This window comes from Onychomys torridus, chromosome 1, assembly GCF_903995425.1.
Source record: "Onychomys torridus chromosome 1, mOncTor1.1, whole genome shotgun sequence".
NCBI classification, from domain to species: domain Eukaryota; kingdom Metazoa; phylum Chordata; class Mammalia; order Rodentia; family Cricetidae; genus Onychomys; species Onychomys torridus.
The window spans coordinates 43,682,160-43,695,433 of record NC_050443.1 but is presented as its reverse complement, the minus strand read 5'-3'; the positions used below and the strand labels follow the sequence as shown (position 1 = coordinate 43,695,433).

At 44.3% G+C, this 13,274-nt stretch overlaps 1 protein-coding gene across 2 annotated transcripts in view; it reads left to right on the top strand.

The window, feature by feature from the left end:
- Nucleotides 1-13,274, top strand: part of Chrna7 (cholinergic receptor nicotinic alpha 7 subunit) — a 123,974-nt gene that overhangs the window by 56,848 nt on the left and 53,852 nt on the right. For both annotated transcript variants that reach the window (XM_036202011.1, XM_036201995.1), the window contains one exon: nucleotides 7,877-7,986. In XM_036202011.1, the coding sequence (XP_036057904.1) occupies nucleotides 7,877-7,986 (110 nt within the window). The remainder of the gene's footprint in view (nucleotides 1-7,876; nucleotides 7,987-13,274) is intronic.

Genomic DNA, 13,274 nt, shown 5'->3' with positions numbered 1-13,274 from the left:
TGGAGATGATGGCTGTTTCCCTGGGACCTGTGGGGAACAAAACACTGTTGACACCTCCCTGCCTCCCTCCCTCCCTCCCTCCCTCCCCCCCCCTCCCCCTCATCCTACCCATCCCCCACCACACACATATCTTTCATCATATCTTTCTCTGTGGCCATAGTTGGTTAGGTGCTTACTGTGTAGCTAAAGGTGGCATTGAACTTGAGGTGATTCTCTTGTTTTAGTTCCCCAAGTGCTAGAATTATACCCCACCATGCCAGTCTACAGAGAGAAGTATGTGTCATTGAGAGATGGACAGTTATCTGTACCTATGCCCACCTCCCTGGCCCTCAAAACTTCATTGCTTTCCAGTAATATCTCAGACATGGCATGTGATTTTAAAGCCAGCTGGTTTCCAGGAAAATTACAGCAAGACTATTACGGTACTGAGTTCAGATATTCCATAAATAAACACCTGCTCTCTGAAGGATATCACTAGAGACCTTAAGATTTCTTTGAAGCACAGCGTAGTTCTAATTAAGAGTTGCATTTGCAGAAATGTATAGAGTTTCACTTTTAAAATCCCATTTATCTATTGAACTCACCACTGGGAGTACCTACTTTGTGGAAGGCATTGACCACAGCCATGGGAGAGCACTTAGAAATGTATTAGTCACATTTCCTCTTTCAGCCATTTATAATCAGGCTGTGTAATTAACTCATTTAAAGAAAAGGTTAAGCACTGAGAGATGATAAATGTTTGAAGAGATGGGATGCTAATTACCCTGATTTGATCATTGTACATTACATACATGTAGTGTGTTAGCACACAGTACACATAAATGTGTGCAGTTGTGTGTCCATTGATCTTTATTTAGTGGTCATCATAGCAAGTCCAAATGTTTCTCCAGAATATTATAAGAATGGGTAGGTATACAGTGGAGGTCACAGATGGGAACAGTCCTGCTTTATCAACATGAAAGACAAAGAGAGGCCCAACTCTTCTAAAGGGAAGATAGGCAATGCTGGTACTACTATGTGTCCCTGTATCAGTGAAGCCTACCCAGGTAAGCCTCTTCCTAGGCAGCTTGTGGCCTTAGGAGACTGGGTGATGACAGTGATCTGGAAAGTGGCCCCACAAGTGGTAGAGGGCTATGACAGTGCCTCTACACAGCAGTTTCAAGGGTCCCCAAGAATCTCGGGTTTAAAACAAATATAAACAGTTAAGAAATGAAAACTCATGTCTCTGAACTCTTGCCTCAACCTGGCATTGCTTTGATTAAGTCCTAGTTGCAGGATGGATCCTGGGGCCTTGCCTGTCACCAAGGCGTGGGAGCTTCTTTGGGACAATTGATAACAGCCATCCATTGATTCTTATTTCTGTGTTCCCTGGCCACTCACCCGCTTGGCCTGACCTACTTGGACATGTTCAAGAATGAAGCCAGCAGGCCCAGAGCTCCCAGGAGAGCTGGCAGGGCAGGAGTGAGGGCTGCCTCAATGAGGTGGAAGACAGATGGATAGTCCAGAATGGTTGTCAGCTTTGGGTTTTAGTTCCTGAAGCTTCATTTCACTAAGTTCTGTTCTGAAATCTGATCCACATAATCTTCTCTCCAGGGTGTTTCAACTCTGAAGTCAATTTTCTGCAAATTATAGATTTTTCAATCCAGTCAAAATGGCAGAGTCACTAAAGTTTTTTAAAAATGGAATTCTTCTTGACCTACCCCTTACAGATTTTGTTATCCCTGTCCCCAGGCGTCTTTCATCTCACATGATTGCGATTATTCCAACAGCCTGAAGAATACAGAGTCGCTGATCTGAGTCTCTTCCTAGCCTGGGAGGAAGCTGCTTGTAGATTCCTCCTGCAGAGATTTTGCATTTGGGAGACTGTTAGACAGCTTTGATCTAATTTGTGAGGAGATATGACAGAGGGCATTTCAGCTTCTGTAGAAATGCTGGAACCTTCCAGATTCCTGCATTTGCTTTTTGTAATACTCCTCCTCTTCTCTGGAATATCAGCCATTTTGCCTTCAGATTTCCCCATCTTTCTGTACTTACTATCTATTTTTAGACTCCTAATTCTAATTATAGTAATAATAGCCTTCACATCACAGAATATTAGATTGTAAACCATAATTAGTTCTAAACTGCTTCCCTTTTAATTTTCTGCATTTATTATCTGTGGAGCAGAAATACCACGTATTGTGTTTGCATATTAGCCACCAGTGGGCTGCTCAGTGCTGGACTGCAGCTGGGACAGAGTGGGTGACATTGAGCATCACAGAGACAAAAAACAACAACAACAAAAAAAAATGTTATCAGGAAGGGACTCATGTTCTTCCTTTGAGATCAAAATACTTTATCAGAAGAGTTTTTCCCCCAAATTGGGTGATGTTTTCTGACACCAATTATGTGATGTAATTTTTAATACCAACAGCAATTCTCTAACTCAGCTGGATATCCATTTAATTCAGTTCTGACATTGTCCACCTTGAGTTAATATTTGAATCCTCAGGCTCAAGGACTGTGTCCCATGAGACTGTTCCTACTTCAGAAACACATTGCAAATGTGCCCTGCAAATGTGGTGCCCTGTACTCAACGCACTGACTCTGACTGCAGGGTTTCTACAGCCTTGGGTTCAGTACTTTCCTAAGATGGCCAACTCTTTGAGGTACACATTTACTTGGGTTTGTTCCTAAGGATGAAGCTCAGAAGCTGGTGTGCAAGAGGTACTAGGGTAGGTGTTGAGTTTGGTATCCCCTGCCTCTCAGGACATGCCACACTTCTGGCCCCGGTGAGCACACTCACCTGAAACTTCACTCCTCTTTGTTTGGAAGTTTGTCTCTCTCAATCCCCAACCCCACCTCCTAATTCCAGACTGGAGGATGAGATGGGGTTGAACGTTCCCACTCTGATCAGGCAGTTTGCCTTCATGGAGTCCAGCTTTCTTCTTGAGACTGTGGGGAGTTAGTTCAGACCCCAAAGCTGCTATTTTAGCATAAGCTCAGATGGACCACTTTAGCAAAAGACATTTCTGTCACTCTGTTAGTTACAAGAGTTTGAGGTGCTCTATGCAAAGAAAACTAAATGTGTTTTTATTTTATTGCAGTGGTTTTTAAAGGAAACAAAACTATTTTATTTCTAAAAAAATATATTTTTTGAGAATTTCATGCACTGGTATTGTATATTTATATCATTTCCAGTCCTTCCTCCTCTAACATCTCCTGTGTCCTCTCCCACTCCTCTTGAAATTATTGACCTTTTTCTTATATTTTAGTTATTACACACACACACACACACACACACACACACACACACACACACACACACACACACACACACACACACACACACACACACACACACACACATACACCCAGGGAGGTTGAGAGAGGGAGGAAGAGAGAGAGCAAAGGAAACTTACTGGGTCCCTTTATTGTTGCTCATCTGTATATGGGTGTTTAGGGCTGACCACTCGTAGTTAGAGAACCTATCAGGGGGCTGTCCCTGGAGAAGATCGGCTCTCTCTCTCTTTCAAGCAGGATGGGGCTGCCGCTTCTCTGTTCATTCAGGTTTTTGCCCCAGTATCTGACTCCCAACTTTTATTGATAAAGAGTAATTAGATAAATGCTTCCCTGGGATTTCCCCCATATGTGCTGGCATGTCAGTGCGTGGTGTAAATATTCCTGCCCCATCTTCTGTCATGTTCCCTGATCCTTAGGGGTTATCAGTTGGGGTTAGAAATACCACCACCAGTTGTTTTCTGCATTTGGGTTATTTGTGGGTTTCCATGGTGGTCTCTGTGTGCTTCACAAAGAAGCTTCTTTGATGAGGGATGAGATCTATACTTACCTGTGAGTACGAGGAGATGTATTTAGAATGCAGTTAGAAAGTATAGCAGTTCGGACAAGAGGTAGTTGTAGGCTTTTCTTGAGGGTCCGTGACCTCACTGGCCATGCGTTGCTGGCTGGGTTTACAGTACCAGACATGGATTTCCTCCTCTTGAAGGGGCCTTTAGTCTAATTATAGAGCTCTTGTTTACTCTTAAGATAGGAGTGTTACTATTTTACCAATGGGGGCTATCTTGACTTGCTGGTTATTATTGTGGTTCCCAGCCTTTACAGCAGTGGGACTACTGATTGCTTTTCTTCCTTGGCTGCTTGCATAGCACCTTCATATACTATGAGAGCTAGTTTTCAAAGAGGAGGCTTCTGGGTTGGCTCTAGCTTGATTCCTCTAAGTTCCGATATCCAACTAAAGTGTGTGGTATCTTCAGAATTGCATTTTACCTTCAAGTTCCGGGAAGCAATCAAGAGCACTGTCAATAATCTATATTGATTTGGGCATATCTTGGACTCCCTTGACCAAGAACTGCAAGAGAGCACATTTCACCTGCCTGGCTCTGTCCAGCCCTGTTTTAGACACACACATTTAAATAAGAGTTCCCTGAAAACTCAAGACAGGCTCATAGAGGGCTGAGGCGTCAGAGTTGTGTAAGGAGTTGTTGCCACAGAGGTGCATCCTGCGTTACCACCTCCCCTTCCCTCTACTACTGTACAACTCACACACTTTTCATTCTGGGGCTTGCTGTCTTTGGTTCATTCATGTCGTTTCTTAGGAGCTGCCATGTTGAAATTTGCCAGGTGCTATCCATAGAGAAATATGCCTTGTGCTCCTATCCCCACAGGCCCAAGATCTGAGTGGCAGAAAATGCTTTGAGAACACACATCCATTCCTGCTAGAACGAGACCACAAGGACCTCATTCCACATTTTTTCCCTAGGAAGCCCCCCCGTAGGCAGCTTACAGTTCATTTTTCAACTCCTGTGTTGTGTTAGCATGCCTCCCACATCCCCCATGCTTTTTATACCCTTGTTTGTGTCTCAGATATTGGAGATACTGTAGCCCTGGGTCCTGTAGTACTCTGTAAAATGAAAGCATCATTTTCTAAATCCATCATTTGTTGCTTGCCTGTGAGGACCCCGTCATTTTGCCCTGATGCTGCAGGAGTGGTCTCATTTTACCCTAGAAGATAATTCAGCCCCTACATTCTCCCAGCAAATCTCTCTCAACCCAGATCTGTTCTTGCAGCCATTCCTCCTCACTGCCCAATAGGTCAGGTTGGTTTTGACATCAGGGAGAGTAGCATGCACAGAACAACACCTTCAGAGACTGCATCTGTTCTGTGTTGCTATGGTGGAAGGCTGTAGTACAGAGAGAACTTTTGTAGAATCAGCCCTGAGATAGCCCAAAGATTGATTTACTTGAGGTCTGATGATACAATTGAGTCTTAACTCAGTGACCAACTTAAATACAGAGCTGTCAGAGCTTTTTTTGTCATCACATTGACATGCTTGGATTGTAGTGAGCCAGGAGGCACACAAACAGTGCTAAGCATGCAAAATAGCAGTGATATCACCTGCCACAAGACTGGGGAGTACCCGCAGCTGAATATGCTCAGAAGCCAAGGGATGTGGGGCAAGATGGGAGGTATGAGGCAACTCTGACCTGGTCCCTGTAAGTGGTCTTAAGTTTGAACAACTAGGTGATCCCATCCCCTCACTTCCCAACTCCTCCGGTCATCATGTCATCGGGCTTAGGAGATGGGTCCTTGTCTGTCACGGCAGCATGCGTTTAGGGGAAGTTCTTGGAACCCTTGCCCCCATGGTTGCAATAATGGTCACTATGATTAACTCAGAGCAGCATTCCAGGGTGAAGTAGAAGATGGAAGTGTGTTGATACCAAAGCAGGAGAGAGAAATGAAGGGGAACATAGAGCCAAGCACATCCAGATGGAGCAGGCTGTTACAAACATGGTTTGGCTGCTCTGCAGGAGCTCCCAGCATACCACTTGAACCAGGCCAGAACTTCCTTGGTGTTCCACTCCCCATAAATCTCCTCAGCTGTGGACCCCTGCAAGAGAGGTGTTAATGTCCCAGCAATGCTGCTGCATGCTGAGTTAATGTAACATCCTTGTTTGCTGAGGTGTCCTTCATCATTAATAGCCCCTATTCTCTGACATCAAATTATTCCAGTTCTGAAGTAGACTATAGAACACTGCCTGTCCTCCAGAGGATGGCTAGACCTTTGAGACCTGTCCATGGATCTTCACTGCCATAATAAGTAGCTCTAGACCCACAATGCTCATCTGTGTATTCCAAGTCCAGTAGCCCTGACAGCTTGGTTCCTTTGGCTTAAATATTGTTTTGTAATGTTATACCAAACACATTGTCAGAAATCAGCATTTACATGTGTCTTAGCGTAAATAATTTGGCCAAGTTTCAGGGCACAAATGAGAATGTTTGATTATGGGGGGCATTCTGGTTCTCAGTGGAGGTATAGTACCTTCCTAAATTCTAGAAAGGCTGGATCTTGCCACATGAATGTCAGCAGTGACACATACAGTTGGTGGGTCCTTTGCTGCCAGCCCTGAGACCTAATGGGGCAAGGCTGGTGGCCTGTCAGTAGTAGGAGAAGACAATGCCTGTGGTATCTCTGCAGTCTTGGCCCTGGGAATGGCTGGAGGTACCTGGTTATTGGAGCAAGGACTGTAGGCCTTCCTGGGGGTGGAGATGACTCCATAGGGCCTGGCTCCAAGTTGCTGTACTTATGAATGTTCCTGGGTTCTCATCCCTGTGTCTGTGTTCTACTGCTGAGGCCCAGAGTTTCAGGTATCAGCTTGTAGTATCAAAAGCACTGTCCATGCTGAGAGAGATGACTACAAAGAAGGGTTTTCCAGAGTCCAGTAGAAGCCCAAGGAAAACTTCCAGGAGTCCACAAGGATGACCCCAGCTTCCTGGCAGGAGTGGATGCTTAGCTTGAGCTAGCCATCCCTTGTGATCAGATTGGTGACTATCCTGGGTGTCATCAGAGAGACTTCATCCTAGTGACTGATGAAGGCAGATTCAGAGACCCGCTGCCAAACATTGGGCTGTACTTGGGAAGTCCTCTGAGGAGAGGAAGGAGGGATTGTAGGAAGCAGGGGCATCAGGAACATTGCAGGAAAACCCACAGAAACCACTCGCTTGGCTCATGGGAACTCTATCTAAACCAACAAGGGAACCTGCATGGGACCGACCTAGGCCCTCGCATATATGTGACAGTTGTTTTGCTTGGTCTATATGTGGGAGCAGGGGCTGTCCCTGGTGCTTTGACTGGCTCTTTGGAATCTATTCCGAATGCTGAATTGTCTTGCCCAGTCTGACTGAATACAGGGTAAAGTGCTTGGTCTTATGGAGCTTGATATGCCATGCTTTGCTGAAGCCCATGGGAGGCCTGCCCCTTTCTGAGTGATCACAGAGGAGGGGTGGGTTGGGGAGAGAGGAGGGGAGGAGGGGTGTGGGAGTGGGAGGAGAGGCTACAGTTGAGATGTAAGATAAATAATTTAATTAATAAAGAACTGTCCATAAGACAAAGTCAGAAATCATGTTTAAGTGTGCCCTGAGAAGTTCTGAGTGGTTCTGCTTTTATGGAAACAAATGACCAACTTTTCTATAGCTTGGTTTTGTTTCCAGTTGGAATAAGTGAATTTATTTATTTTTTTCAAAATGCCCTTTCAGGGAAAACTTTGAAAGCAGAACCATTGTTCATTTGGCTAGAAGCAACCCGTCTACTGAAGGAGGAGAAGTCTAAGCCTAGGGGTGTGCAGTGAGTTGGAATTAGCTTTACTGCCACCATCTGAATGTGGTCATGGTGACAGCAGGTCCCCAAATGCGATTTTTATGCGATTCTAGATCATTTTAGAAGGGATTATTTAATTCTCCGTTTCCTTACACTTTATGGATTACAGCTCAGTTGTAGAATAATGTCTGAACTTTTGGCCTTGAACTTTCCTAGTAATTTCTCACGAGAAATAGAAGTAAGCCAGGGACAGCATACTGCTAATGCTCCATCTTTGTCAGTCTTGGACAGATCACTATTTGCAGTGGAACATGTCTGAGTACCCGGGAGTGAAGAATGTTCGTTTCCCAGATGGCCAGATTTGGAAACCAGACATTCTTCTCTATAACAGGTAAGCGCATCTGACAGATGGGAAATGATCTTCCCTTGCATGCATGGAGCAATAAAGCATATTTGAGTATTTTACAGAAAAGCTGGCTGTGTTATCTTTAATTTGGAGCCATTGCTCCTTGTGAGACTTTCCAAGTGGGCAGGTCTCTGGGAGGTTGCTCTGTCCCTCTGCTGGTATTTGCTGTATTTTCATGTAAATTCAGGTTGTCCCACCTGCTGCCAGAGGTGCCCATCCAAGCAGTACCTTTGTATCTGAATGACAGCCATTACAATCTATAGCAGAAGGTGCCAAACAGCATGTGCACTGCAGACTACAGTTGAGACCTAGGTTCTCATCTGACTTGTTCCCCATTGTGCACTAGGTATCTGTTGCACTTTGAATGAGTTCCTGCAGAGCATGCTTCTCACAGAAGCATGCGCACAGGCTGAGGAAAAGTACAGTGATATTGATGGCAGTCATGTTTTTATCTTGTAGGCAAAAAAATTAAAAGATTCATTTGTAATTCAAGGCAATGTGATTTGCAAACCAGATGACCAAAAGCAAGTTTCTAGGCAGGCTTAAGTTTTAGGAGCACAGGAGAATCCGTGGCTGATATGTAAAATTAAATTAAATTATAGAATTTTAAAAAATTAAAAAACAAGTTTTAGGAGCAGTGAAATTCCTTGTCACAGCTGTGTGGCTCAGTATGAGAACTTTGAATGTCTCTATTCTAAATAGGATAGCCAGTATGATGTCATGCAAAGGGGAAGGATCCTAAAGATCTTGCACGTTTGCCTCTGTCTGGGTAAAGAGAGGAACCCAGGTAATCCTGACTCAGGACACTGTGACTGTCCACCACTGCTCAGTGATCCCTCAGAGAACTGCCTGGGCAGCTGATATGTTCCACTTGTATTTGCTACTCCAAGGAGCCTGGACATCCAGGTTCAGTATCTTGTATTCACAAATTTCATTGCTTTCTGCCTTTCCCTTGAATGACAGAATGTGCCTCTAGAAAAAAAAACACCTCCTCTTTTGTGCCACTGTCTGCTTCTTAAGGTTCAGATAACTGACTTGTGGGATGTCCAAGGTCAGAATGAGTGGTCCTTTATTGAGTGGGAAAAGCAGCTGAGGGTCAGGTCATCCATTTCCTGGACACTGCACTGATATTCCAGGTCTGTTGTGGAACAGCACCATCTTTTAAGGCCACTGCTTAATCAGCAGACATTTGTGTGCTAATGGTTCTAGAGGATAAATGACTGAGCAGAAAGTGTAGCCAGGCTTGACTTCTTGTGTGTGTGTGGGGGGGTGGGTGGGGGGGTGGTTCTTGCTGTATAGCGAAGACTGTCCTAGAACATGTAACCTTCTGCTACCACTTTTTAAATGCTGGGATTACAAGCATGCAGCACCACATCTTACTCTTTAGTTGGTGCTTTTCTGGGCCTGTCTCTAAATACAGTCACATTTCCAGGTACTAGAGTTTAGAATTTCAAGGTAAAAATGTGTGGAAAAACAATTGAGAGTTTATAAGGAAATTTCTGTAATGCATGCAGCATCCCTAGTGGGGCCTTCTGCAAAGGGAGGATATTCAGTACCAATATTCAGTGGCAGTTGTGTGTTTATAAGTGGGAGGAGGAGGATGTTATGTATCAATTAAAACTGTTTTGTAGTTCTGATGAGTTTTATCTGAAAGTATGAGTATGCTTTTTAATGTAGTAGAATTTCAGTAATGGGGCAATGAGAGATGGTTTTATGGCCATGTATAAGACTGTTAACTCTAAATCATGACGTGTTTGGTGATCCCAATCTTCTGGCTAATGTAGAGTTACTAATTAGTCTATAGAATTAATTTCAAGGAGCACAGATAGACCAGCTTCCACCTGACATATGGCGCCAGGCTCTAGGAAAGTGTCCCCTTCAGAACACAAACCATAGTCTAGAATTCTGCTTGGATAACACACTTTAGAAGCTTCCCTGTTCTTTTCTCCATATGACTGTTGATCATATCATCAGTGTCCCTCATGGAGTTCAGAGGGGCCACCACAATTTCTGCTTTAGGTTTTCTAAGCAGTTAATATTGTTTAAATATGAAATGCCTAACACAGACTCATATGTTGAAAGCTTGTTCTGCAGCTGGTGGTACTGTTAGGGAAAATTCTGGAGACTTTGAGAAGTGAGCCTAACTGGAAGAAGTATGTCACTGGGAGGGGGTCCTTCAGGGTATGGCAACTCTTGTCACTTCCTGTCTAGTGTCTTTGCTTACTCATCTCCTATAACATGAACAACTGCCCTCTACCAAACAGCCAGGAACTGAACTGTCCGAGACTGTGAGCTGAAAGAAATAGCTCCTTCCTTAAGTTGTTTCTCTCAGGTCTTTTGGTCACTGCAACACAAAAGTAACTCCCGCAGTGGGACGTACACGTTCCCTGATGAATCAGCTGCTAGCTCTCTGGCTTTTATTCTAGCAGAATGTAAGATGCACAGATTACAGAGACTTGTGTTTAAGCCAGCCATAGACTTGTGTCATTTACCTAGCGCTGCAAAACGAATGACCTCAAACCAACTGGCTTGACAAATCTGAGAATCTTAACTCTGTGATTCTTTGTGATACTTGGGCCTGACCAGACTCATCAGCTTCGATGTCTGCTCCATGTGACATTGGCAGACTGTGGTCACTGGGGATGAAGGGCACTTAGCCTGGGTAGCTGGCAGGGATAACAGCCATGGCTCTGGACTGAGCCTGGGCTGAAGACCCTGTCACCTTGGCTTTATTCCTCTGGCCTTGATCACGAGTCTAGGCGTCCCAGCTTGATGGTGGGAGTACTCTAAGAAGTGGGGGCTGAACAGAGAAGTTCCAGAACAGCCCCTAACTCCATTCCACTGCTCAGAGCAAACCAACTCAGCCTCTTCCTGTCCTTTTGACACCAGATCTTCAGTAAAACTTTCTGAGTTTTACCCATTTTCATTTTTTTGGTGTGTGATAGCTCTTCTCCCAAGTTCACCATCTGCCTTCCTTTCCTGCATGCCCAAGAGAAGTGGACTGACTTCATTTCCCTTGACCGTTCTTCAGAAATTACCTTTTATCTTCACATGTGTAATGTGGCATGTGTCACCCCCAATACATACATGATATATACACTATAAAAAGGAAGAGCAAAAGAGAAATAAAGGGAAGAAATCACATTAGCAACCCAGAAAAAAAATTGAGAGAGTCGAAAAATCAACACCAGAGATGGCAAGCACAGGCTTGTCTCCAGTAAAACCTTGACCTTTGGTATTTTATAATGAGAGATTTTGAGAGAGGTAAGCTTAATACTTTCTGTCTGTTTCAGGCACTAAGAATATTATGTTGGGCCCATAGACTCCATGCATGGATGAAGGTGTAGGGGCTGTTCCCAAAGAAAGAGGTTAAAATGCCATCATTCTTTGAGCTAGCATAGGTGCATCTGGAGATGCCTCACAACCATGGCTAATTTTTGTTTCCGTTTTGGTGTCAGAGTCCAGGTGTATAACAGTATGGTTTTGAGATCATGTTTCTGTGCTTTAAGAGGCTGGGTTGCTGCAAAGTAAATATGTCTGTACCATTTCTAGAATGGGCTGATGCGTTTTCTTGATGGATGGGAACCAGTGATGTGCTGCCAGCCAGTTGGACTGCTTTGAGGAGAGGATGGGCATTAATAAGGTCTCTGCCTGATGCTGGTTCCAATCATTTCTCTATTACTTTATTCTGCTTTGTTTGGAGCCGTCGGTTCAAGGATTTTTCTGAACACAATCTAGCTCAAAATGAGTGGCAATTATAGATGGCTTGTCACAGTTCCCCCTTTTTTTGGATAGAGTTAAATGCCTTTCTGGTGTCAATAAGTCATCTTGCAAAAAAGAATTCTGTATTGTGACTTACAGGTGGCCCCTGCCCCATGCAACAGCAAACAACTGCCTTAGCCTCCCTGGGAATCTTTTTTAATTGCCTAGTAAGAGAAAATTTTTGTGGTAATGAGAAACATTTAATGAATATATTGAAAGATGTGTTTGTCAGCTCTGATTTTGAGGACAGCACTGGTGGTCAGACATCTCTTTCATAGATTGTGTGGAGCTATGTTTGCATATCTGTCAGCAAGAATCTTTCTTTCCATGTCCCTGTGACCCCTTGGTTGATGGCAAACCTGTGGACATGTCTGTGTGCTCCAACCTGTTAAGGCTCCTGATGGAGCTAACGAATGACACACCATTGGAACAAAATGTTTTCCCCTGTGGAGAGTCTGAGATTCTTCTAAAATGAACTGAAGATTGGAATGTCAGTGCATGTGGTTTATTTGGGGAGTGATACCAAGAAGTCCTGGGCTGGAGGGGGAGTGTGATAAGAAAGGATGTGAAAAGCAAACAGCACTGTGGCAGCTGGGCCATGCTCACTAGGAAGTGCTGTGTGGCCATCTCGCATCGTCCTGGGGAAGCTGGGGCTGAGGTCTGTACAAAGCTAGCTTGCCCTGTACATGGACTGGAAAGCCTTTGGAGAGGCAGCTGTCAGGACCTTGTCAATGTTGTTTTCCCAACTCTACCCTCAAGGTCCAACATGGCTCTAGACCCAAATTTGGCCTCCAGTGGGCTTGACAGCAGCAGAGTGAAGCATTGTGTGTGGTAAGGAGGCTTCTTAGGATGTGTGATAGGCTGGGTGTTCTCAGGCAGGCAAAAAGAAGGGAAGGAGAGAGCGAACTGAAAACCTAGGTCTACGTCTTAGTGCATGGTTCCTGTTCCACCATGGGTTAGAGTGTGTTCACAGACATTCCACACAGGTTCATAAGTAAAATGGGATCTCAGGGAGTTACCACTTAGTGTTATGCGAATTAACACTTCTTAAATCATGGTATTTGGAAATAGAACTGAGGTTGGCCCTTTAGTGCACAAAGCCCTCCAGTCAGGACTGAGCCCTGGTAGGCTCGAGGGCATGTCTCAGAAGTTACCAGGACAGTTCTAAGATGCAGCAGAAATCTCCCAAAGAACAGTTTTGCCACTGTGACTTTTGAGGAGGAGTTAACATTACGTTGCTGGAGTATCTGCCTTTTCAAATATTCCCATCTCATGGGGGTGCTCTTTTTAAACCATGTGAAATGGAAAGCAATGGTGTATTTTACAGAAGTGAAGGGAGCTAGCCATCTATGTTAGCATCTCCAGACTCCAAAAGGCCCATCATAGCTTCCCCTGGCTGCTGATAATGTTTGTTTTTCATTTGTTGACACGTTCAACCAATACTGAGTGAAGACCCCACACTACCACTACACATTGTGTGATGAACCGAAGATGCAGCCTTGTCAGACCAG